The sequence below is a fragment of the Gekko japonicus genome, unplaced genomic scaffold (genome assembly GCF_001447785.1).
Source record: "Gekko japonicus isolate JY-2015 unplaced genomic scaffold, Gekko_japonicus_V1.1 scaffold1123, whole genome shotgun sequence".
Lineage (NCBI taxonomy): Eukaryota > Metazoa > Chordata > Lepidosauria > Squamata > Gekkonidae > Gekko > Gekko japonicus.
The window spans coordinates 71613-93959 of record NW_015165858.1 but is presented as its reverse complement, the minus strand read 5'-3'; the positions used below and the strand labels follow the sequence as shown (position 1 = coordinate 93959).

At 40.8% G+C, this 22347-nt stretch overlaps 1 protein-coding gene across 1 annotated transcript in view; it reads left to right on the top strand.

The window, feature by feature from the left end:
- Positions 1–22347, top strand: part of VWA3B (von Willebrand factor A domain containing 3B) — an 81300-nt gene that overhangs the window by 25635 nt on the left and 33318 nt on the right. Inside the window, exons 8-16 of the mRNA XM_015411192.1 lie at positions 1894–2010; positions 5163–5353; positions 7273–7427; positions 10927–11065; positions 11329–11460; positions 14658–14756; positions 18157–18339; positions 19291–19421; positions 20294–20478. Of these exons, the coding sequence (XP_015266678.1) occupies positions 1894–2010; positions 5163–5353; positions 7273–7427; positions 10927–11065; positions 11329–11460; positions 14658–14756; positions 18157–18339; positions 19291–19421; positions 20294–20478 (1332 nt within the window). The remainder of the gene's footprint in view (positions 1–1893; positions 2011–5162; positions 5354–7272; positions 7428–10926; positions 11066–11328; positions 11461–14657; positions 14757–18156; positions 18340–19290; positions 19422–20293; positions 20479–22347) is intronic.

Genomic DNA, 22347 nt, shown 5'->3' with positions numbered 1-22347 from the left:
CCCAGGAGCAGGCAGTGCACAGCAACACATTACCATTGCACAGTAACTGGAGAGAGAAGGAGGGAGATCTTGTTGTCCCCATAAGAACTGATGAATGGGCAAAAGAGGCACATGTTCTTGTCAAACAAGGCTTGCTTATTCCTGATATATTCAAAAGCATGCTCAATTACAGGTTAAAAATGACAGCTGAACATGCTGCTTTCAGCTTTGTGGCCCTGTCCTAAGTCTTGCTCTGCTGGCAATGGTTTCTTATAGTTGTTCACATGCACTGTGGTGCCATGGAAGCATCACAAACACTGACATTGCACTGGCATTGAAAAAAGAGTTATGCTGATATTGCAGGCAGGGATTGCTAGTGCTGGGATTTTAATACTGGGAAACAGTCTGATTGCTTTGCAGGAACAACAGGCTTGCATGTATTCAAGAGTACTGCACAGAATAATCTTAAGGACTGAATGATGTTAAGGGTTAAGATTTCTTTTTTTGCTTTAAAAAAAAATAGCTAGGATTCTTCTTGTTTTGGTCTATTTCCTTTTGTGTTTCTTTGTATTCTTTCTATATCTATGTTAAGATCTCTGACAGCATCATTCCTCAGCACAGATTTTAATTTGTATGTTTTTAAAAAATTCAGCTTGCTGAATAACACCGTTGCAATGAATGGAGGCCTCTATAGTGTGAGCACCCCTAAGGGTGTATGTGGGTTGGCATCTCTTTTGTATGTTATGTGTTTCTGTGCACACCGCACTTCTCTGTGGGATCTCTTATGGGTGAGGGTCAGACCATCCATTGTCCACTCACCATAACCTTTCCCACCATGCACTTTTCTTTGCCTCACAGAGAACTATTCAGTTATGTGGGAATAAGTTAAGAGGCACACCCTGCTACATGAGGCTACCCACTTCCTTCCCTTGGTGACTTACAGTCATGGAGAATCAGTCCTGCCTCCACTGTTGTGTTCTGAATCTTTTTTAAAAAGTTTTATTTATGAGTTTTACATTATCTACAGTATATAGTAAATAGTGTTCTGATTCTTGATCATATAACAGCCTGACAGAATGTTGGCAAGTGGCTTCATATATGATTTTATGTTTTACTAACGATAGTACCCTGAATGTCATTATTTTATGGACTCTGGGTACAATACAGAAAAAGACAAGCATGCCTAAAACCCACTAAAACAGATACTTTCAGGAAATGCAAAAGTAGTTCAGTTTGCTGTCCAAAACTTTTATAGCCATGTTTGTGTTACCTTGAAAGCATTTGCTCCTGGATAGACTCAGGGAAAATCTATGACAATTGCTCAGAGCTGCTTGATGATTACTCAGGGAACACAAAAAACAAGCAAGCCAACCAACCAACCAACCAACCAACCAACCAACCAGAGGAACTCTGACAGTCAGCGTGTAGTGCAGGGGTGTCGAACTCATTTGTTATGAGGGCCGGATCTGACATAAATGAGACCTTTTTGTGCCAGGCCATGTGTGTCATAAAATGTAATGCCAGGTAGCGGAGATATAAACTTTATGAAGGACACAAACACAAAGGGTTTTTTTAAACTTAAAATAAAAACATGCTTAAAACATTAGCACTCTTGCAATGTTTTATTTAACAGTGTCTGATAACTGACACTTCTTGCTCTGAATTATTGCATCAAAATGTCTGTGCTGTTGCAATCTTGAGTATGCCGTTCAGGTGTGTATCTGTAAGCTACAAATCTACAATGATGCAGCAGCAGAAGAACTGGAAGAAGCAGCAGAAGACAGCCAGTTCCACTGCGGGCCTGATAGAAGCCCTCCAGGGGCCTGATATGGCCCCCAGGCTGCATGTTTGACACCCTTGGTGTAGTGCATCTTGCCTCCATTTCTGTACATCTCACACTTCCTCTCAACACAGGAGCAGGTGTCAGAGAAGATGTGTTCTTGATCTGGAAGGAACTGGAGGAAGCTAGGAACACACAGCTGCAAGTTCAGAGGATTTTGGCTGGGTGTGAAGAGTCTGAATCACCTAAAGGTATGCTTTAAAAACATACACACACACACAAAACAACTTCTGATAGCATTGTAAAAATGTCAATAACAATGAACATAGACAATCTGTGACAGTTGCATTTCGTGAATAGTTAATGTAGCCAGTTCTGAATATGTATCACATTTTGGGGATGATTTCCCACTTATTCATCTGCAAATTGAAGAAGGTTTGCGGAATACAGTTGGCTGTCTGCCTTGTAGGTAGGCATGCCACTGGACAAGTCCAAACTGTAAGGGCTGAAGTAGATGCAACAGTGTCTACAGATCCAGCCTGTGGACATCGATGCCATTTTAAAGTGATATAAAAATCCTGACTGGACTCACACTGACAGAATGAAGCGCTACTCCCCCCCCCCGCATCCCATTCCAAGTGCTGAAGTGGCTGCAGATAGGGAGCATTTTTGACACTTGAAAAGATGCAGAGGGGGGACGGCGACAAGAATGTCTCAGCTTGCCGAGCTACAGGCCTGACCAGAATCAAACCCTCACGACACTTTTAAATCCTTTTAAAATGATGTCATCACCCAGAGGATGGACATGGATGCCAACATCATACATCTAGTATGGCCCTAGAGAATGAGGCTCTGCTATGTATTATTGTTGATATCTCCCCCAAGCCTGTCGTCTGCTACGCTGAGAAGCAGGCAGGAGAGCAGCACTGGAGAGGAAGCCAGGAGCCAAGCATATTGGCCACGTGGCACAAGCATGCTTCAAACTTCTGTGGCCTATCCACTTGTTCTGCAGGTTAGTCATCCGTTGCTCAAGATCTTAATTAATGAACTTCATCTTCCGTTATCCACATAATGCAGTTAAAATATCACTGGAATTTGATATGGGTACCAGTACAAGGTCAGTTTTCTCCTGTAGTGATGGATGCATTAAGGAATGCATTTTAGCAAACTCTCCTTATTTTACGTGTGTCTTATTAATTAAAAGGTTATCTGTGTCCTCTATAATATGTGGAGGAACCAAGGCCTGACATGGCAAAATGTTGACCTGGATGTCAGAGGAAAAGCTTCGTTGTAATACTTAGTAATACAGTTCCAGATTGTGGAAATCCCAGTTTGGGCACTACTGTTTGAAAACTCTCACCTATACTATTTAGAATGGAGTTCCCTAAATAAAGAACTCTTATTAGCTTGAAACTTAGAAGTGGCTCCAAGTAACTTTGTAGTGGTTAAGTGCGCGGACTCTAATCTGGGAGAACCGGGTTTGATTCCCCACTCCTCCACTTGCACCTGGCTGGATGACCTTGGGCAAACTGTATCTCTGATAAGAGCTGTTCTTGAAAAAAAAGCAGTTTCTATCAGAGCTCTCTTAGCCCCACCTACCTCACAGGGTATCTGTTGTGGGGAGGGGAAGGGAAAGGAGTTTGTAAGCCACTCTGAGACACCTTTGGGTAGTGAAGGGCGGGGTATAAATCCAATCTCCTCCTCCTCCTCCTCCTCCTCCACAGTACCAGGATGCTGCTGCTGCATGTAAGCCTAATGCACCTGCTACCAACAGAGATTCATGGTCATTCCATACCAGTTAATCCAGGGCTCTTTTTGCAGAAAAAGCCCAGCAGGAACTCATTAGCATAATAGGCCACACCCAACAGCAGAAACTCATTCGCATATTGGGCCACACCCCTGACAGCACAGCTCATTAGCACATTAGGCCGCACCCACATGTTGCCAGAAGTCTGGTCATCCAGCCACACCCACCTTTTGCTTGTTGTTCTGTTTACCTTGTTTGTTATCAAAACCCAGGGCCTTTTTTTGTAGCAGGAACTCCTTTGCATGTTAGGCCACACATCCCTAATGTAGCCAATCCTAATAAGTTTCTGCTGTTGGGTGTGGCCTATTATGCTAATGAGTTCCTGATGGGCGTGGCCAACTTGGGAGCCAGCCGGAACTCCATTCCTGTGTTTTCCTGCCCAAAAATAGCGCTGAGTTAATCTATCAAGAGGAAGGATGGGATGGGCAGGGAACATAACAAGCCTGTTGGAATCAGTCTTGATCAAGAGTTTGGGTTTGTTTGTTTTTTTGATGGCAGAAAGTCATCTGAAAGAAACCCAGTGTCGGGTTCTGGGTTTGCAGGGTGCCAGCTGGGTGTAGCAGAGTCCTCCAGGGTGCGACTTTTATGTTAGGGAGCTTTGCAGTGGCCTCAGATGATGCAGGAGGAGGAGGGTAGGCAGACACTTGAGTCCCTCTCTCCTGCTCGCTGGTTCCCCGTTGCTCTCTCTAGACCTCTGGGTCTCTCCTGCACTCTTCCTACCTGGCCAGCCTTGAGCTCCCTGCTTAAGGCTTCCCCTTTAGGGTGAGGACCCACCGAGCCATCCAGTCCCTCTCCTCCCCCATAAGGATCTGGCTGACAGCCAACCCTTGCTCCCAATGGGTTGCTCTCACTCTCTTCTTGAACCCGCCCCCTAGCCTTACCCTCCGTGACATAAGAATGACACACTTGTTTCCAATGTCCCTTCACCACCCAAACTCCCGTCCACTGTTTCTCTGTCGTTGCGGTCGGCCTCTCCTCCCCCTGGGGAAAGTCCCTCCCGTAATCCAACTGTGCGCCTGGGAGATGCATGCCAGTGCCTCCCCGACCTGCAAGACGCTGCTTCCTGTTTTTTCTCTTGACAACCATCTGGCTGCCTTCAGTGTTTGTGAGTGCAGGGGTGGGGCTTGGACCTTCACCCCCCTCCCGGACACCCAGGTGTGAAAAGAATCCCAGAGTCATGCTGCTGAGAGTCCCTGCTCTACTACACCCCTGCTTGTATATCTGGGAAACAGAGGAAACTAGGCAGTACCTGCTCCAAGATCCAGCACTTTACATCACTCTCCTGGTGCCCCATAGGGCCAGGGTGGTGTAGTGGCTAGAGTGTTGGACTAGGATCTGGGTGATCCAGGTCCAAATCCCCAAGGTTCCATGCAAGCTTGCTGGGTGACCTTGGGCCAGTCATTCACACACAGCCTAGCCCACCTCACAGGATTGTTGTGAAGATAAAATGAGGGAAAGAATGACATAAGCCGCTTTGAGTCTTCATTGGGGTGAAAGGCATGATAGAAATCAATAATAACCGGGTCACTGGGGATGATATATTTATATTAAACTCGAAATCATTGAATGCTCATTCAGTCATGTTTTTTACCCCAGTGATCAAAACTGACTATTCAGCATGTGATGTCCAGGATACAGCGAGTTCCAAGTGGTGGCTTCAGAAGAATGGTTTGAAGGCCCAGAACCTGATGATGACAAAAGCATTTGGTAGTTACACTTTTCGTCATGCAGACGGGGTTGTTGACATAAAAACCAAGCCAGAGGATGAATATTTGCAAACTGATGCCGTAAGTAGCTTACTTTTTGCGGGGCGGGGGGGATCTATCCGACTTTTCGGTTGACTTCATGTTATTATTAATGTGCTGGTTGTATAGTAGGAGATTTTATGTGTTATTTTGACAGTCACCGTTTTGATATCATTACAGAAGCTCTCAGTTTGCCTGAAAATTGTTCAGCTGTTTTTTGACTCGCTCAGCAAGACATTTTTTAATGTGTATGTGCATCAGAGTATGAGGTGATGTGTGGCCCGCCATCTTGAAATCTTTCAAGTCTAGGCAGGGACTTGGCTTAGCCAAGATACTTTCACTTTGGTACTAATATATCCTGTGTGAAATAGAATTTCGAGGACACATCTTTCAGATTATGAGTCCAGTGGCACCTTTAAGACCAACAAAGTTTAATTCTGGGTATAAGCCTTCGTGTACATGCACACTTTGAAATGTGCATGCACACAAAAGTTTATACCCAGAATTAAACTTTGTTGGTCTTAAAGATACCACTGGATTCATACTTTCTTCTGTTGCTTCAGACCAACACGGCTACCCAGCTGAATCTATCTTTCAAGGTGGGAGAACTTGTTTCTCCTATGTTGAAAAACGTTTTGTAAAAATCCGTTGGGTAGGGCATCTAAACTAACACTCCCGTTCAAGCACAGGTTTGAGAGTCACTTTTTGCTGTTCTGGCACTTTTATTTGACAATGGCACTACTGTTGCCATGTGGTGCTCATGCAGAAGAATATCCAAGATTATAACATTTATTTTCGAGATGGCAGTGCTTTGGTTTTGATATAGGCACCTTCATCCTGATTATTTATTGCTATTATTTATTAGTTGCAACATTTATACCCTGTCTTGCAGTCTTATGGAATTCCATGATGGTTCATAGATACAGTTATAAAATGGTAGAACAGTTCCTCAGGAAAGTTGTGCCATGTGTAAACTTGGCAAGAAAAAATACTAAAGAGCACCATGCTGTATGACTGTAATGGGCAGGACATGTCAGCCAATAAAGAAATTCCTTAGGGCTTGAGGTTAATTTGTTATTAATTAACCAAAGTCTAAGCCTTTAAGAATTTAAAATGATTATATGGGAGAGTGCCAGAACGTCCGACGGGGTATTTTGTTTATTGTCTGGAAATGGAAATTTACCTCTTGAAAATTCATTTGATTCTCTTCCAATCTGCGTTCTTCTAAGGAAGATACTTTTTGAAATAGGACACTATACCAGATACCATTCTGCCTGTCCTTTTGAGGGATTTAGGATTAGGGTTGCCAAACTCCAAGTGGTGGCTGGACATCTCCTGGGATTACAGCAACAGAGATCAGTTCACCTGGAGGAAATGGCCGCTTTGGAAGGTGGACTCCATGGCATTATACCCCATTGAAGTCCCTCCTATCACCAAACTCTGCCCTCCTCAGCCTCCATCCCTTAAATCGCCAGGTATTTTCCAACCCGGAGCGGGCAGCCCACTTCTGTACTGCCATTTTTGTTAGTTGTTTGTCTGTGTTGCTTCAGGGTTCTAGTAGTCCCAGAGGGAGCAAAACACATGTGGAGCCCCCCCCCCCAAAGCAATAGGGACAAATGAGTGACAAAAATGACAGTGCGGAAGTTGTGCTAATTTAGGATGGATTTTCTGTGGAGGTGCATTTAGCGCATGTTAATACTCATGTGTACTTCTTTAGACACTCTTTTTGCATATGTTTTTGTATATGTCTTTAATACATGTGAATTTAAGTCTGTCCCAATAATCATTATTCTGATTTTACAAAATTGTCCTAAGGAATTTCTTTAGACTGACGTGTCTTGTTCCTTACAGTCACACAGTGTGGTGCTCGTTGGTATTTTTTCTTTCTGTTTGTACATGTTATGATCCCTTTTGGTTTTGTTTGTGTGTAAAATCAACACCACAAGTTTTTGCTCCTGTAGGAGACTAACAAGAAAACAATCCATGCAAAATACTGTGACAAGTTTATACACATGTACTTGGGAGATGGGACTATAGCCCATGTACATCTTGATGCTGAAAAGTATTTGCAATATGAAGACAGAATGAGGAACGCTCTCAGTCAAATGGAAAGCAGGTTAGCTTACTTTCTGCTGAATGAAATCTTTTCTAAACTAATTTCTTCTTATCTGTTTATTTAAAATATTGCTGTTCTACCCTTCCATCCTAGTATGGACCATCTGAGCAATACATATCTATTATGCCATAGAGACACTGCAAAAAGAAGTTGTATACAAACAACAGCTAGATAAAAATATGAAGGAATAAAAAGAGAACCAGCAGTCCCAGATATAATAAAAGCCATTACTAATGCCAGTACAGGCAAAATTATCCAGCAGCATAAGTGGTGCTTACAAATTAAAGGGCCAACAGAAAAGGGATCAGTATATGGTGAAATGGATGGGGCCAGGTAGATTTCACTTTGGGGGGCATCAGAGGGATCTGGTGCTGCTAAAAAGAAGGTCCTCTTTCTTGCAATTACTCACCATACTTTATACTGTTAGCCCAGACGTTCATATTGGGCTATTTCTGAACTATAATATATGGAATAAAACTGAATGCAAAGGGCTAATAAAAGAGACTGTGAAATAAAGAGTTCAACTTGAGGGCACCCAGAGATGCTGCCAGCTGAGGTCGATAATCCACTGAGTCAACATCTTCCAGAAGGGGCCCCAGAGTCTTCAGCTCATCATGTATGTGCAAACAGAGAGCCCACAGCAAACACAGAGAACTCATTAGTTAGTGTCACGGCAGGACCAGGGGGCGTGACACAAGCAAGCAAAAGTCCAGGAACAGTCCGAGGTCAAGCCGGGCAAATCAGGTAGCAAGGTTCAAGCAGGTTTAAATCACAGTCCAAAAGCAGGGTCAGACATACCAAAGTTTCAAGTCCATAAATCACAACAATACCAGAGGAGTCAGAGATGAACGCAGGGTCAACAAAGCCAAAGGTCAAAAGCCGAGGATCAAGCCGAGAAGAATTCCACAAGGTCTGGAGCAGAGATGCAAGGATTCAGGTCCTGAACAAACGACGTTGCCAGCACAAATGAGTGCTGGCAACAGACTTGCATATATACAGTGCTAGCTAATCAACTCATTAGCTAGCCAGTAGTGAGGACAGGATCCTGTCAGTAATCAGGGCTAAGAGATCTTCTGGCACGCATGCGTGCATTCTGCCTTCGCTCTCTCAGCTGTTGTCTTCTTACATTCCTGAGCCTGGTTACAGGTGGAGGCGAGTCTGATGATGAATTACTGGGCTGCAGCAGAGACTGATCCCTTGCAGGTGTTCCCTGGGAGGCTCTATCCTCCTCACCACTTAGATAGCTTTCAGCTACAGGATCCAGTCTTTGCCTTTCTGCTGCAGTACTGTCCTCAGGAGCCTGTTCAGGGTCCTCAGGAGCCTGTTCAGGGGCATCAGCAAAGGCAGGCATGACATCAGCAGGGGCAGGCATGACAGTTAGCCCAGACCGCATGTCTCCACATAAGAGGTTTAAGTTCAGAGTTCCCCCACTGCAATAGGATTTTCATTCCACATGGCTACAGATGATTCAGCACTACTGGCCTCCTTGCACGTACCTCCTGCCCCCCGCCCAGGTACCACCTCTCAGGTTAATCAATAGATTGAAAATTGACCTCATAGCCAATCACTGACCCTTGGGGTAGGGCCACCTGGTAATCTGATTGGGCCCACCCCCTCCCCGCTCGCAAGAGACCTTAAAAGATAGAACACAGAGCGGCCACGCCATCTTCCCTTTTACCAACGACCCCTCTACGTCTGCTATTCCTCTCTTATCCAGCTTCCTGTACCAATCCCTTGACTCGCTTTACCTTAGTCTGCAGCTAAGGCAATACACGTGTTCTCAGCTGGTTTGTTACATGTGCTTCTACCATTTTCTTCCCTCCCTACCCTCCTTCCCGCTGGAAGATTTAGGAGCCGTGCTACGCCTGAGGTAAATATCGCCCCTCAATGATACACCTGCTAATGCAACCGTGCTTTAGCAAATCTATCTGTTTTTACTTAGTTCTTGTGTGTGTGAATGTTATTATGCACTTTGAATTATATCTAGTAAACCAAAGTATATTTTACTTCTGTCTCTGTCTCTTCATTGAAACGTATTGGCGCAGCCCATCCTCCATAGACACAGACCAGAATCCCTATTAATACACTGTTCCAATTGTCTCTCCTAAAGAGCAATTCGGCTAACAATAAAATGGGGGCATGTGGGGGAAGGGCCTTTGAAAAAGAGAAAAATATCAAATGTAAAACTGCCTGATTGGGGTGGCATTTAAATACCCACATAGCAGAATAAAGTAGTATTAGGCAGGGCTTTTTTGTAGAAAAAGTCCAGCAGGAACTCATTAGCATAATAGGACACACCCAGCAGCGGAAACTCATTAGCATATTAGGCCACACCCCTGACTGCACTACTCATTAGCATATTAAGCCACACCCCATGTTACCAGAAGTGTGGTCATCCAGCCACACCCACCCTTTGCTTGTTATTCTGTTTACCTTGTTTGTTGTCAAAACCTAGGGTTTTTTTGTAGCAGGAACTCCTTTGCATGTTAGGCCACACACTCCTAATGTAGCCAATCCTAATGGGTTTCTGCTGTTGGGTGTGGCCTGTTATGCTAATGAGCTCCTGCTGGGCATGTCCAACTTGGGAGCCAGTCGGAACTCCGTTCCTGTGCGTTCCTGCCCAAAAATAGCCCTGGTAGGTATTCTAATTTTTAACATAAGTAACAACATCAAAAAAATCAGTGTCGTGGCATTCTGCAGAATGCCTAAACTCATGCCACAACAAACATATACAGATGTATAGCACTTCAAGCAGGGTGTTCTACTTGAGAACAGATATATTCTAAACCAGAGATAAACTATCTAATTTTATTATATGACTTCCAAATGTGCCACTTAGCTCCTCTATGCCTTTATGGTTATAACTGTAGAGAAATGTATATTTTTCATCCTAACACGTTCTACTTCATATACTAATGTGTTCTCTTATAGTATAAAGACCAGCTGTTCAGTGGCTTTTGACCCCACCTTAAACAGTGGGGTTTTTTTGTATATATGTTTTAATTGAAGGGTTTCATTTCAAGGGCCTTGGGGCCAGTCCCCAGTTATAATAAATTGGGGAGGGGTTGGAGGTATTGGCAAACTGTGTGGCAGAAAACTGCAGTGTAAAAACACGATAACTAATTTATGTTGGGGTGTTAGCTGTTCAAGTATTATTTCTTTTAAATGAGACCTGCAGGAGGTCTCTTGTTAGAAGGGGAAAATGCATGAGAAAGTTATCGGGGTATGTGAAAACTTAGAGGAATTAACAAGAGAAGGTTATTTTTATGCCCCTACAAAACCACACATGCACAATTGTACCCATGAACTATGATTACCATTGAATATATTTACATATTTGCTTGTATTAAATACACCTCTTTTAAAAAATAAATCTGTCTTAACAGGATATATTTGATCCCAATCATGGATTGGTGAGAAGTTTTTTTTTCAGAGGTAGGAAAATTGCATTTCACGCAATCCTTCATGCCTTTCATTTCACTGAGATATTTTTATATAGACTTCAGGAGCTGCTAAAAGGGAGCAGAGCACTCTTTGGGGATGTAGTTGAAGATCACATTTATATTCTCATTGATACGTCTCACTCGATGAAAAATAAACTGCCACTTGTGAAGGAGAAAATATTTCAGCTTATCCGGGTGAGTGACAATTACTATTTTAGACACTAGGGTTGTGAAACATAGGTAATGCTTACGTTTTCCTGATAAAGCACTGGTGATTTCTCCAGATTTAGGATTGGTTTATGATAGTTTATTAGATGAATCCTCTATTTCCAACAGGTTGTGAAGCAAAATTAGAAATAAAGAATTTTTAATCTAACTTCGAATATTTGATTTTCAAGTATAACCAAGTTTTGATGTGTGTTTATATGAAGGAGAATTCAGCAGACTGTTTCTTGCAGGAACAACTACAAAATAAAACTCAGTTTAACCTTGTTAAATTTGATGCTGAAGCAATCGCTTGGAAAGAGAAACTTGCTGACATTAATGAGCATAATTTGGAGGATGCTTTGCTTTGGGTAAAAGGGCTACAGGTAAATACAAAAATTACTTCAAGAAAATGTAAATAAGCTAATTTATTTAAGTACCCTGTGTTTATACACATTGATTTGGCTACCTGTATGCATTTATTTCTAGAACAATGAGAATCAAGCCGTAGCCCTTTCCTATGTGGCAGTTCTTGATGTATTTGAAGAGTGCTATTATGTTCCGCCCTTTTCTAAATATGCCCAGTTCCTGCAGTCTTTCCTCCTAGGATGTTGAATGTGAAAACACCCCGATTAGAAATGTGGCCATTTCTTTTTTTTTAATTAATACTTCTATTCTAGTTTTTTTCACCATATATAACCTTGTACATAATTAAATACATTACATATCGTTGGAGTCTTTTAACAAAATTTTTGTTTCTTTTAAGTATATGTATACTCTTGACCATGGTTTTTGGAATTCATTTTCATCTTTACCATGTAATAACATTGTTAATTTTTCCATTTCTGCAATGTCTCACAATGTATATACTACCTCTTCTATTAAAGGGATTCTATCTGTTTTCCAATATTTTGCCAATATAATTCTGGCTGAGGTTACCATATAAATTAGCAATAAGTACATCATTTTTTCCAATACCATTAGGCATAATATTTAACAAGAAGATCTCAGGTGATAAATTCAAATTGATTTTCAACATATTCATGATCAGTTTTTTAACCTCTTTCCAAAACTTGGCTACTTTTTCACATTTCCACGACATATGATAGAATGTCCCCACATTAGATTTACATTTCCAACAATTCTTGGATATTTTAGCTGAACATTTAGAAATTCTATCTGGGGACCAATACCATCTATAAAACATTTTAATTACATTTTCCTTATAAGATGTGGCTTTAAGAAATGATATTGATTTCCATGTCTTAGTCCATTCATCAATTTGAATATTATGCCCTATATCTTGCATCATCTTATCATTGTTTCTTTAACTGTTTCATCTATCAGATAATCTGTCAACAAGAAGTTATATATTTTTTATCATTTTGTCATTTGACGAGAAGAATTATAGACCCATCTCGTTATTGAATGCAGACTATAAAATATATACCAACATATTAGCAACAAGATTAAAGAAAATACTGCTACAAATTAAACATCAAGATCAGGCGGGATTTCTTCCATAAAGACAAATGAAGAATAACATAAGAACAGTAATTAATGTCTTGGAATATTATGAAACACACCCAGAAAAGCAGGCAGCACTGATCTTTTTAGATGCAGAAAAAGCGTTTGATAATGTGACATGGGAATTTTTGATCCAAAAACTAGAAGACTGGGACTATGGGAAGCATTTTTTATCTATGATATCAGCTATTTATAACCCCCCCCACCAAAATTATAATACAAAAAGGCATCAGACAGGGTTGTCCGCTATCACCTTTGTTATTTATATTTGTCTTAGAAACTCTGAATGATCTAATAAGATGTAACAATTTAATAAGAGGGCTAAGAGTAAAAGTTGAAGAGTTCAAACTACAAGCATTTGCAGACGATCTTGTATTTATACTGGAAGAGCCGTGGTCCTCAATCATTTGGTGGAAGAAATTTCAAGATATGGAAAAGTGGCAGGCTTAAAAATAAATTTTCAGGAGACGAAAATACTAGCCAAAAATTGTACACAAAAAAATATCGACTCAATACAGGAGAGCACAAAGATTGAAATAGTAAATAAAGTTAAATATTTAGGAATAATAATGACAAACAGAAATAGTTCGTTAATGGAAAACAACTATAAAAAATTATTGGGAGAAATTAGAAAAGACCTTTTTAAATGGAAAGACCTGCAACTATCACTAATGGGTAGGATTCCAATGATTAAAATGAATATTCTTCCTCGTTTTTTATTTTTAGCCCAAAATCTTCCAATTATGGAAAATAATAAATACTTTATAGATTTGGATAAAAATATTAGACAATATATTTGGTACCCTAAGAAGGTTCATATAAAGTGGAAATTACTTCAAGATAAGAAAGAAAAAGGAGCGTTGGGACTTCCTAATTGGAACTTGTACTATCAAGCAGCAGTTGCAACATGGATCAAAGACTGGCTAACTTTAGACAATCGAAGACTACTAAAATTAGAAGGACATGATTTATGCATGGGTCTACATGCATATATAATACAATAAAGATAAAATACATTCAATAAATACAATAAAGATAAAATACATTCTAATTTCCACCAACATATTACAAAAGGACGAGACTAAAGGGAAAAGTCTACGATAAAATACCAAGATGGGTATCCCCACTTGAAGCTTTTATTAAACCTACCCTCTTAAATGAAGAAAAAAATGTATCCTATGAGTTCTTATTGGATAAAAATAATAACCTTAAAAATACTGAAATGTTAAAAAAACCTTAACATAAATTTAACTTGGTGGGAAAACACACAACTTAATTCTAGATATACCAAAAATAAAGCAACAGGTTTTTATATGTGAAAAAATGAAATAGATGAAATGTGGCCATTTCTTAGGAAGAGCCCCTGAAGCAAGAGTTTACATTTCTCTTTGTCCTCTGTCTGTGGCTGAGCAGTTTCAGGCATCACCTTCTCTACATAGGAACAGGATGCACCAGTTCCCCAACATTTCCTGTTTCTTTGCAACAAGCTCACACCCAGATATAACCTCTGCATTTCCCCCCTACCTGGAATGCCCGTATTTTCCCATCTCCTTAGCAAGGAAGATGCAAAACCTATAATGGATGTGAGTTAGATGCAGAGGAGCAGCAAGTGTTGGGGAACATGCATAACCTGTCTCTGTGTGGCATGGTGATCTCTGAAGTGGCTTTCATTGTAATCAGATGCCCAAGAGTGTTCCGCTCAGTCCAAGCAGCCAAATAGCCTTCCATTTTGAGTTCCTCCATTGTTGTTCATATTTAATGAAGTGATACATTTCATGACATACTTTGCCTTATTTCTATTCACAAAAACACATCTAAGTAACCAAAGGTTATCTGTATCAAGGTTACACATTTCTTAAAGTAACAATTGAATCTTTAAATGCCAGTCTATCATACGTGCACTGGAACAATTGTCTAGGTTTTAATGTATGCTCCATCAAGGCAGAGTTTTATAATTAGTATAATCTGTCTCACTAGCACACAACTGTTGGAAGGTATTCCAAACATGTAACACTGCTAATGTTTTCATTTCTCTATTTTTCCTTTGACTGATTAGGTTGGAAGTTCTACAAATACACTGAAAGCACTTCAGATTGCCTTCAATGATAGTAAAACTCAAGCCATTTATCTTCTTACTGATGGGAGACCTGATCAGGTATCTATGAAAAAAGCAAACTGTGTCAGGGCACTATGATGATGTAACACTGGGTTATGACAACTCTCTGTAGGGGGGGGGGGGCGGCTAAAGTGAGGCTAGGCTGGCAGACCTAGGAAGACACCACCCTCTTCTCTACATCTTTTATCCCAGGCAACATGATTGTAGTAGTGGAGACATCAGAGGAAGCATGATCTTTCAGGCCTCAGAGTAGGTCTCCAAAAACTGTGTGTGTGTGTGTGTGTGTGTGTGTGTGTGTGAGAGAGAGAGAGAGAGAGAGAGAGAGAGAGAGAGAGAGAGAGAGAGAGATGGAACGGTATTCTTGACTGAACTATGACAACAGCAGTATATACACTGTGGGGAAAAAGTAGTGTTTGAGGGGAAGAAGGTGATGGAAAATGCCGTCAGGTCACAGCCAACTTATGGTGACCCCGTGGGGTTTTCAAGGCAAGAGATGTTTAGAGGTGGTTTGCCATTGCCTGCCTTACTGACCCTAGACTTTATTGGTGGTCTCCCATCCAAATACTAATCAAGGCCAGCCCTGCTTAGCTTCTGAATTCTGATGAGACTGGGGTACCTTGGGCCATTCAGTCAGGGTAAGGGGAGGACACTGAGGAGCAAAAATGATGAAGGTTTTAGAAAGCAGCAGCGAAAGGGAAAGGAGATGTCTTGGTGGGCTGGTAAGAGAAGACAAGGCTTGGAGGTTGGAGTCTGTTGGGGGAGGAAAGTAGCTAATGGGTCTGATGATAGAACTCATAAGTACAATGGAATTTAATGGGGGAGGAGATGGTGGTTATTGTGGCAGGAGCTGTAGCTTCCAGACTAGATGATGAATTAAACTCAGGGGTGCTGCTGAAAACAGCAGCTTTGTGTATTGGCTCCACCTCTTTAGCATCTAATTGAACCTACTCTCTGTTGTGATGTCATGACATTCTGTATTTCCCTGTTACCCATACGAGGAAGCCAGTGATATGCAGCCAGGGAAGTGAAATATAGAATGTCATGACTTCACAACATAAGGTAAGTTCCACTACTAGACAATACAGATGGGGAGAAAGGAAATGAACCATGCAGCTTCTGCTTCAGAGATCTGCACTTCAGTCTTAAGCTTAGGAAATTTACCATAGAAGCTGCAGAGTCTGCTGCCTTTCCCAAATGTCTAGATACTGGGGGATGGAGTTGAGGGCCAAGTGGGGTTCAGCTCTCCAGGATGCATTCAAAACATCCTTTGAAGGGCTGCCCTTCTTTTGGAAGAATATTACGTTTGTTGTTGAAGGCTTTCATGGCCGGAGTCTATCAGTTGTTGTAGATTTTCCTGGTTGTATAGCTGTGGTCTTGGCATTGTAGGACCTGACATTTCACCAGCAGCTGTGACTGGCATCCTCAGAGGTATAACACAGAAAGATGGAGTACTCTCTGTATCAATGTGAGAAGAAAAATGGTAGGCAGGTAATTTATATCTACTCAGGAAGGTGGAGTAGGGCTGAGTCATTATCTTGTAGGCGTTCCCCAGGCTGTGACATGCTAATGGAGGAGCTTTCCTGAGGAGGTTCTTTTGCATATGGATTGGCTGTTGAAATTCTAATCTTATCTGTAGTAGTAGATATAAATTACCTGCCCACCATTTTTCTTCTCACCTTGACACAGAGAGTACTCCGTCTTTCTGTGTTATACCTCTGAGGATGCCAGTCACAGCTGCTGGCGAAACATCAGATCCTACAATACCAAGACCACAGCCATGCAGCCTGGAAAATCCACAACAACTATTATTACGTTTATTATGCAGTTACAGATAGTGGGAAATTAATATGGGGAATGAAAATTTACTGATTTTGAGGTGTAATACAATAAACTGTAGGAATATGCAAGTTGTTTTTATCCAGATACTCTTAATGGTATACACTGGTGGTACATCATTAATTGTTGACTTACACCTGCCATTGTTGGGGTTTTTGTTCCATATGTCAATGGCAGGTCATAAATGTTGATGTTGGTATACAAAGCCTCCAACAGTATGTGGTCAGCAATGATCTCACTATGCTATTATTAGCAAAATTGCACTGCTAAAATTATCTTGGAAGATTACAGTTTATAACAGGGGCCCCCAACCTTTTCTGCCTGTGGACACCTTTGGAATTCTAACACAGGATGGGGGCATGTCTGCAAAATGGCTGCCATAGGAGATAGAGCCAACTACCAGCTATTAGGAAGTGAGGTCATGCATACACTCTAATAGGAACACTTACACTTTTCAAGCAGAAGGTGTGCTTAACAGGGTGCCTTTTAAAATTAACATAGTGTTTTGAAATACTTTCTTGCACACACACAAAAGTATAGATATTGAGCTAGTATCTGCCAGTACCAGTCTTCATTTTTCAGGAATCTGACCTGGCTATCCCCTTTAAATGAGCTGGGTAAAAACCACCACTGACCCCTCCCACTTGCTAAAACACTATTGGCGGGTGCCATGGCACCCATGGGCACCATGTTGGATACCCCTGGTTTTTGATTTAACTGAAAAGTCAACTTAATATATATATTTATAAGTTCTTTGAATTTAAAGTAGTGGGTTTAATGAACAGAATATGGCTTGGATATTTGAAGAATCTTATTTGCAGCAGTGTTTTTAGATTGGATGTCTATCTAACTTGGTAAAATGAGGAAGTTGCCTTACAATGGTCTATCCATCCCAGAATTCTGATTGGCTGCGGCTCTCAGTCTTCGCCAACCCTTCTATCTGAGGTCCTTTAAAATTAGTTTTGCCATGTATTGTGCTTAGGACCCATATTATAGATTTGTGAAACAGGTGTTCTGCTATATAGTAATAGTTCATGTTTAAATTTCAGCAAGGGCCACCTTAGTTTTTCCTGATGGTGGTTTGCTCTGCTCACTGGTATGCACTTTGTTGCACAATCAATAGTCCAGAAAACATCCTGCAAACTGAGGGGTCTTCTCCTCTCCCAGTAAGCCACCACAGATAGTCTAGGAAGTGAGCTATGCATACAGCACAATTGTTCTGATTTTATCTGCTATAAAAGGCAGCTGGGATCAGTTCATCTTGAAGCATCCCACATATCTGGGCTGTTGGATTGGAGGTGCTGATACAAAAAATTAAATCCATCTGCATAAGGCTGTCAATCTCTAAGGTGCAATTCTTGTGACATATTCCTATTGGGAGTACTGGCAGTTATGGTGGAAATCAATAAAAGCTTTAATAGTTTTTTTTCTTTATCCTTTGCTTAAGAAGATGTAGTATGAAAGCAGTTTCAAGCAGAGGTTGGGTAGCATCTGTCAAACATGAATCAAGCCATGGGTTGAACAATGACCAGTAAGGTCCCTTACAAACCTTAGGGCTCTAGGACTACCTTTGCATTTATTATTCCCCCCCCCTTTTTTGCAGCCTCCCCAAACTATTTTAGCCCAGCTTGAACTACAGCGGAAAATTCCCATTCACACAATTTCCTTCAACTGTGATGATACTGGAGCCAATAAATTTTTACATCAGTTGGCCAACGAAACGGGTGGACGGTTTCATTACTATCATATTTGTTTGATGGACTCTGATGCTCCTAAACCTTTTGAGGCAAGTCTAGAAAAGCTGAAAGTAAAATAAACAACTTTTAAAAATAAAATAAAATTAAGGTCATGTGAAAGTTTCTCATGAAACCGGTTAAGTGCACCAAATGCTGATGAGAGGGGTATGCTGTACTGAGATAACATGTTTATGGTTTCACTACTTTCATGTATTGCCTTTTATTTATGTATTTGTGTAGAGCCCATTAGTGATAGCAAAAATTAAATGTTTTTTAATAAAATAGTCCAAGGTGCTGTGAACTCTGTAGTAGAAGTAAGACCATAAAATGAAGAGTAATGTAGCAATGATTCTTTGGAATCCTATAAACTGTAGCAAAATTTAACTGCACCAGAGATCAATACTCAAAGCTGTGGAGTCTTGTGAGCAAAAATTCTGCTTTGTGAGCTACTGGCATTAAAGCTGTGAGCAAGCGATTTGGCTACTGCATAAATCAATTTGCTCTGGAGCCATCCTTCCTGAGCTAAGACAAAAATGTGTGAGCCAGAGGCTAAAAAACTGTGAGCTGGCTCACACTAACTCAGCTTAGAGGGAGCACTGCCAGAGATGTATTGTCAAGTCAGCAGGTTTTGGAAAGATAACACAATATGAATTTTCAACCATTAGTCTGCTGTGGGATACTTGTTCTTGTAAAACCTTAACTTGATTAAAATTATTCTTAAAATATAGGGAGAGCTGAAGTGTACAAATCAGAAAGGGTTAGAAGTGAAATTCAATGAATGCCATAAAAGAAATGCAAGGAATACTAGAGAGTAAATATAGAAGCAAGGGTTAATGGACAGTGTTCCAAGATATTAATTTCACATGGTCATAATATAACATTTTTTTCCACTTGGAATTATTGGGTCAATTTATTATTATGTTCAGCACTGGTTTAGTTCAGTAATAAAATATATTTCTAATGAGAGACAATAGCCCATATCTCTTTCATATCTTTTATAGTCTGAGGATATATATCTTCTTAAGAAAGAGATTGAACAAGGGGAAAAAGAACTGAAGAAAATAAAAGCATTCTACAGCACTGACGACATATTGATGGATTGGATTAATGGCGCAAAAAGTCGAGAACATAAGTATGTGCTTTTATTGCTTTGACCTCTTATATCACCCTCTTGGGCTCCTTCTTGCATGTTGAGTATTAGAATGTAAAAGTTACAAGAAGAGGTATTTTCCCTGGTAGGGAAAAAAAAATCACTGATGTTTTTCAAACAGTAAAAACTCTCTGTTGATGGAAAACAATTACAACCTATGCCTACTTCTCTGACATTTATTTGGGGTCCCTTTGGTAGAAGTACAGATTAGGAAGATATAGCATGTGTTTGAAAAATGTTACGAAGTTTTCATGATTTTTTTTGCTCCTTTCTTCTCAGGGTTGAATAATCTACCCATGTAACCTCAACATTTTCTTAGTTTTGCTCATAATGACTCTCTGCCTACGGCCGGATTTATTCCGTGTGACTGTAAGCTGCCATTTTCCTTGCTTGAAATGTGGCTTGATAATGGTATGCAGATGCCTGTTTATGGTGCATCACAGAGGACTAATATGCTGTAAGCAGAGAACCACATGTGCAAAGTGGCCATTACAAACTGGGCAGTCGGGTGTATGAGTCCACTGCTGCCTTCTCCACCTGCAGCTTTCCATTCACAAAACACCCAGTTTGCACCTGGAGAGACAAGTGGCTGTAAGCAGCTTCCTCTAGGTTATAATAAAGTTGGACTCCTTCTACTCCAAAAGGAAATATCCATGGCTGTTGACTTACCTGAGTTCTTTTTAGTAGATACATTTCTGTACTGTTTAGTTTTCCAGGAATCTTTCTTAAGCATCAATTTCACATGATCAGCTTTCCCCACCACTCCCATTCCACAAACAAAATGTATTGAAAGTGCAATATTTCAGACATCACACCTCTTGGCGCAGCTAGTGATATGTCTGTTTCTTAAACAGACATCGCAGGCAGGCTTTTACTGCATCCACAGTAAGCACCCCAGTTGAGAGACTGAATCCCCCATCTCCAGATAGGCCATATTGTGCCTCTGAAGAGCCGGCATCAGCTTCTCCACAGCCTGGTACAGATGGACGTCAGGCACGCTCTGAGAGTCCAGCCAGAAAGAAGAAAGCATTATATGCAGGTAAAACAGACTATGGAGATTACTTGTCCCATCTCTGCCATATTGAGCGCAGTCAACCAAGCACTGCTGTCACGCAATCTCATGCTGCCTTCATTTCAGCACAGCTATGGCAGGTGCAACGTTACACAGAATCCATCTTCTGTCAGCAAAATTAAAATACTCCTATTTACTTATAGCAAAGTCAAGGTAAGCTTGAGGTGTTTTGATCAAGGGGACACACTTTGGATATGTAACTATTCATCAGCTTTCTATCACATTGACTGTTTCTCGTGGTGGCTATGATGTACAGTTGGCTTCACCTCTCCATGGGGGAAAGGGACTTGTTTGAGGAGGTGACCTTTTTTTTGAAACCCCACGTTTTCTGGAAATCATGTCATTATTTTTGAACATGTAGATAAATGTCACAGTTGTTGTAATGGGAGCTGGTTATATCGCAATCAGCTATGTAAGCAGCTGAGCATGTTAGTCCTTGCCATTTTTTTCTCCATAGCAGGATAGCTGCCAAGAAGGGCTCATGTTTGATTTTCTCAAGGTTTGGCAGCTCTGTTTTGTACTTCAGTAAGCTACATCCTGGGAATGGTTTTGCCATAAAAGATGGAAATTCCTATTTGGGGTTTCAGAAGCTAAAATAGCTCGACACCTGTTTCAGAGTTCAGATTTTACACTTTATATATGCTTTGCTGTGGTTGGGTCACCCTTCAGCAACGGAACCCACATAAGTGCCATAGCAATGAAGACATGTTCCAAAAACTGTAGTGGATACTGAAGGATCAGATGTAATTGCATTGTGGGTCAGATTTGGCTCATGTCTACCACAGGGCCACTTCTGGACTGAAGAGGACGGTAGGGCAACACAATGCTTAATTTTGGCTGCGATCACACACACTAAATAATCCACTTTCAATGCACTTTCCAACTGGATTTTGCCAGTTCACACAGTAAAATCCAATTGGAAAGTACATTGAAAGTGGATTCTTTAGTGTGTGCGATCACAGCCTTTAATTTTATTTTATTTTTAACATTTTGGCTTTCTCACATTTCTGCTTCACTTTCTTCCATACCCAAGTGCGCCAGGTCCTGTTCCTACCCCAGAAGTGATGCGTTTTTTGTGCACATCTGTGACAACCTGCATTAAAAAGAGAATATGACACAGAAAGAGTTCAGCTTGAAATCCAAAAAGGACCATTGTCCATGTATTTTAAAGATATGCCAGGATTGTCTGTAGTCTGTTTTTTTAAAAATGTGCATCTAATTTTTGTGGGATTTTCTTTCTCAATAAACTTATTGACTTTCTTAAAAAAAACTGGTTTACTGTACATATTATAATCACTAGATCATGGTCTGCAGGATCATTTCAACAGTTCCAAGGCATCAGATGAGGAAACAGTAATTGCATCTCCTGCCCTGTTCCTCCAGCGGTCTGTTTGCCTTCTTCCTGTCCTGACTACTGTGAGGCAAAAATAGAGACCTGCTGATCCCAGGAAACAGGAAAGTAAAGTAAAAGTAGTGACAGGAGGTGCTGAGGGTGTTACTCTGTTTTCCTGCTCTGGAACTTTTAAAGGGAAAATCACTGTGGGGGGTTGTGTGAATTGTCAGTCCTGGTCTTCATAATTTTGAGGAAAATCTCTAACCACTTTTATTCTAGATTAGAAATACTATGTAGTATATCTAGCAGGTTTGAAGGAAGTCCATGAGGGGCAACCAAATACTCTTAAACCTGGGAGGAAATGGTTCTGATGGTGGCATTGACTTACATCTGGGTTCTGGGCTGAGGGCAAATTCCAAACCTGGCCTAATTCTGGGTCTGCCTTTAGTTTTTTCCCCCAGTTAGTCTACTAGATTTTCTGTGGGGTATTCACTTCAGTAGCT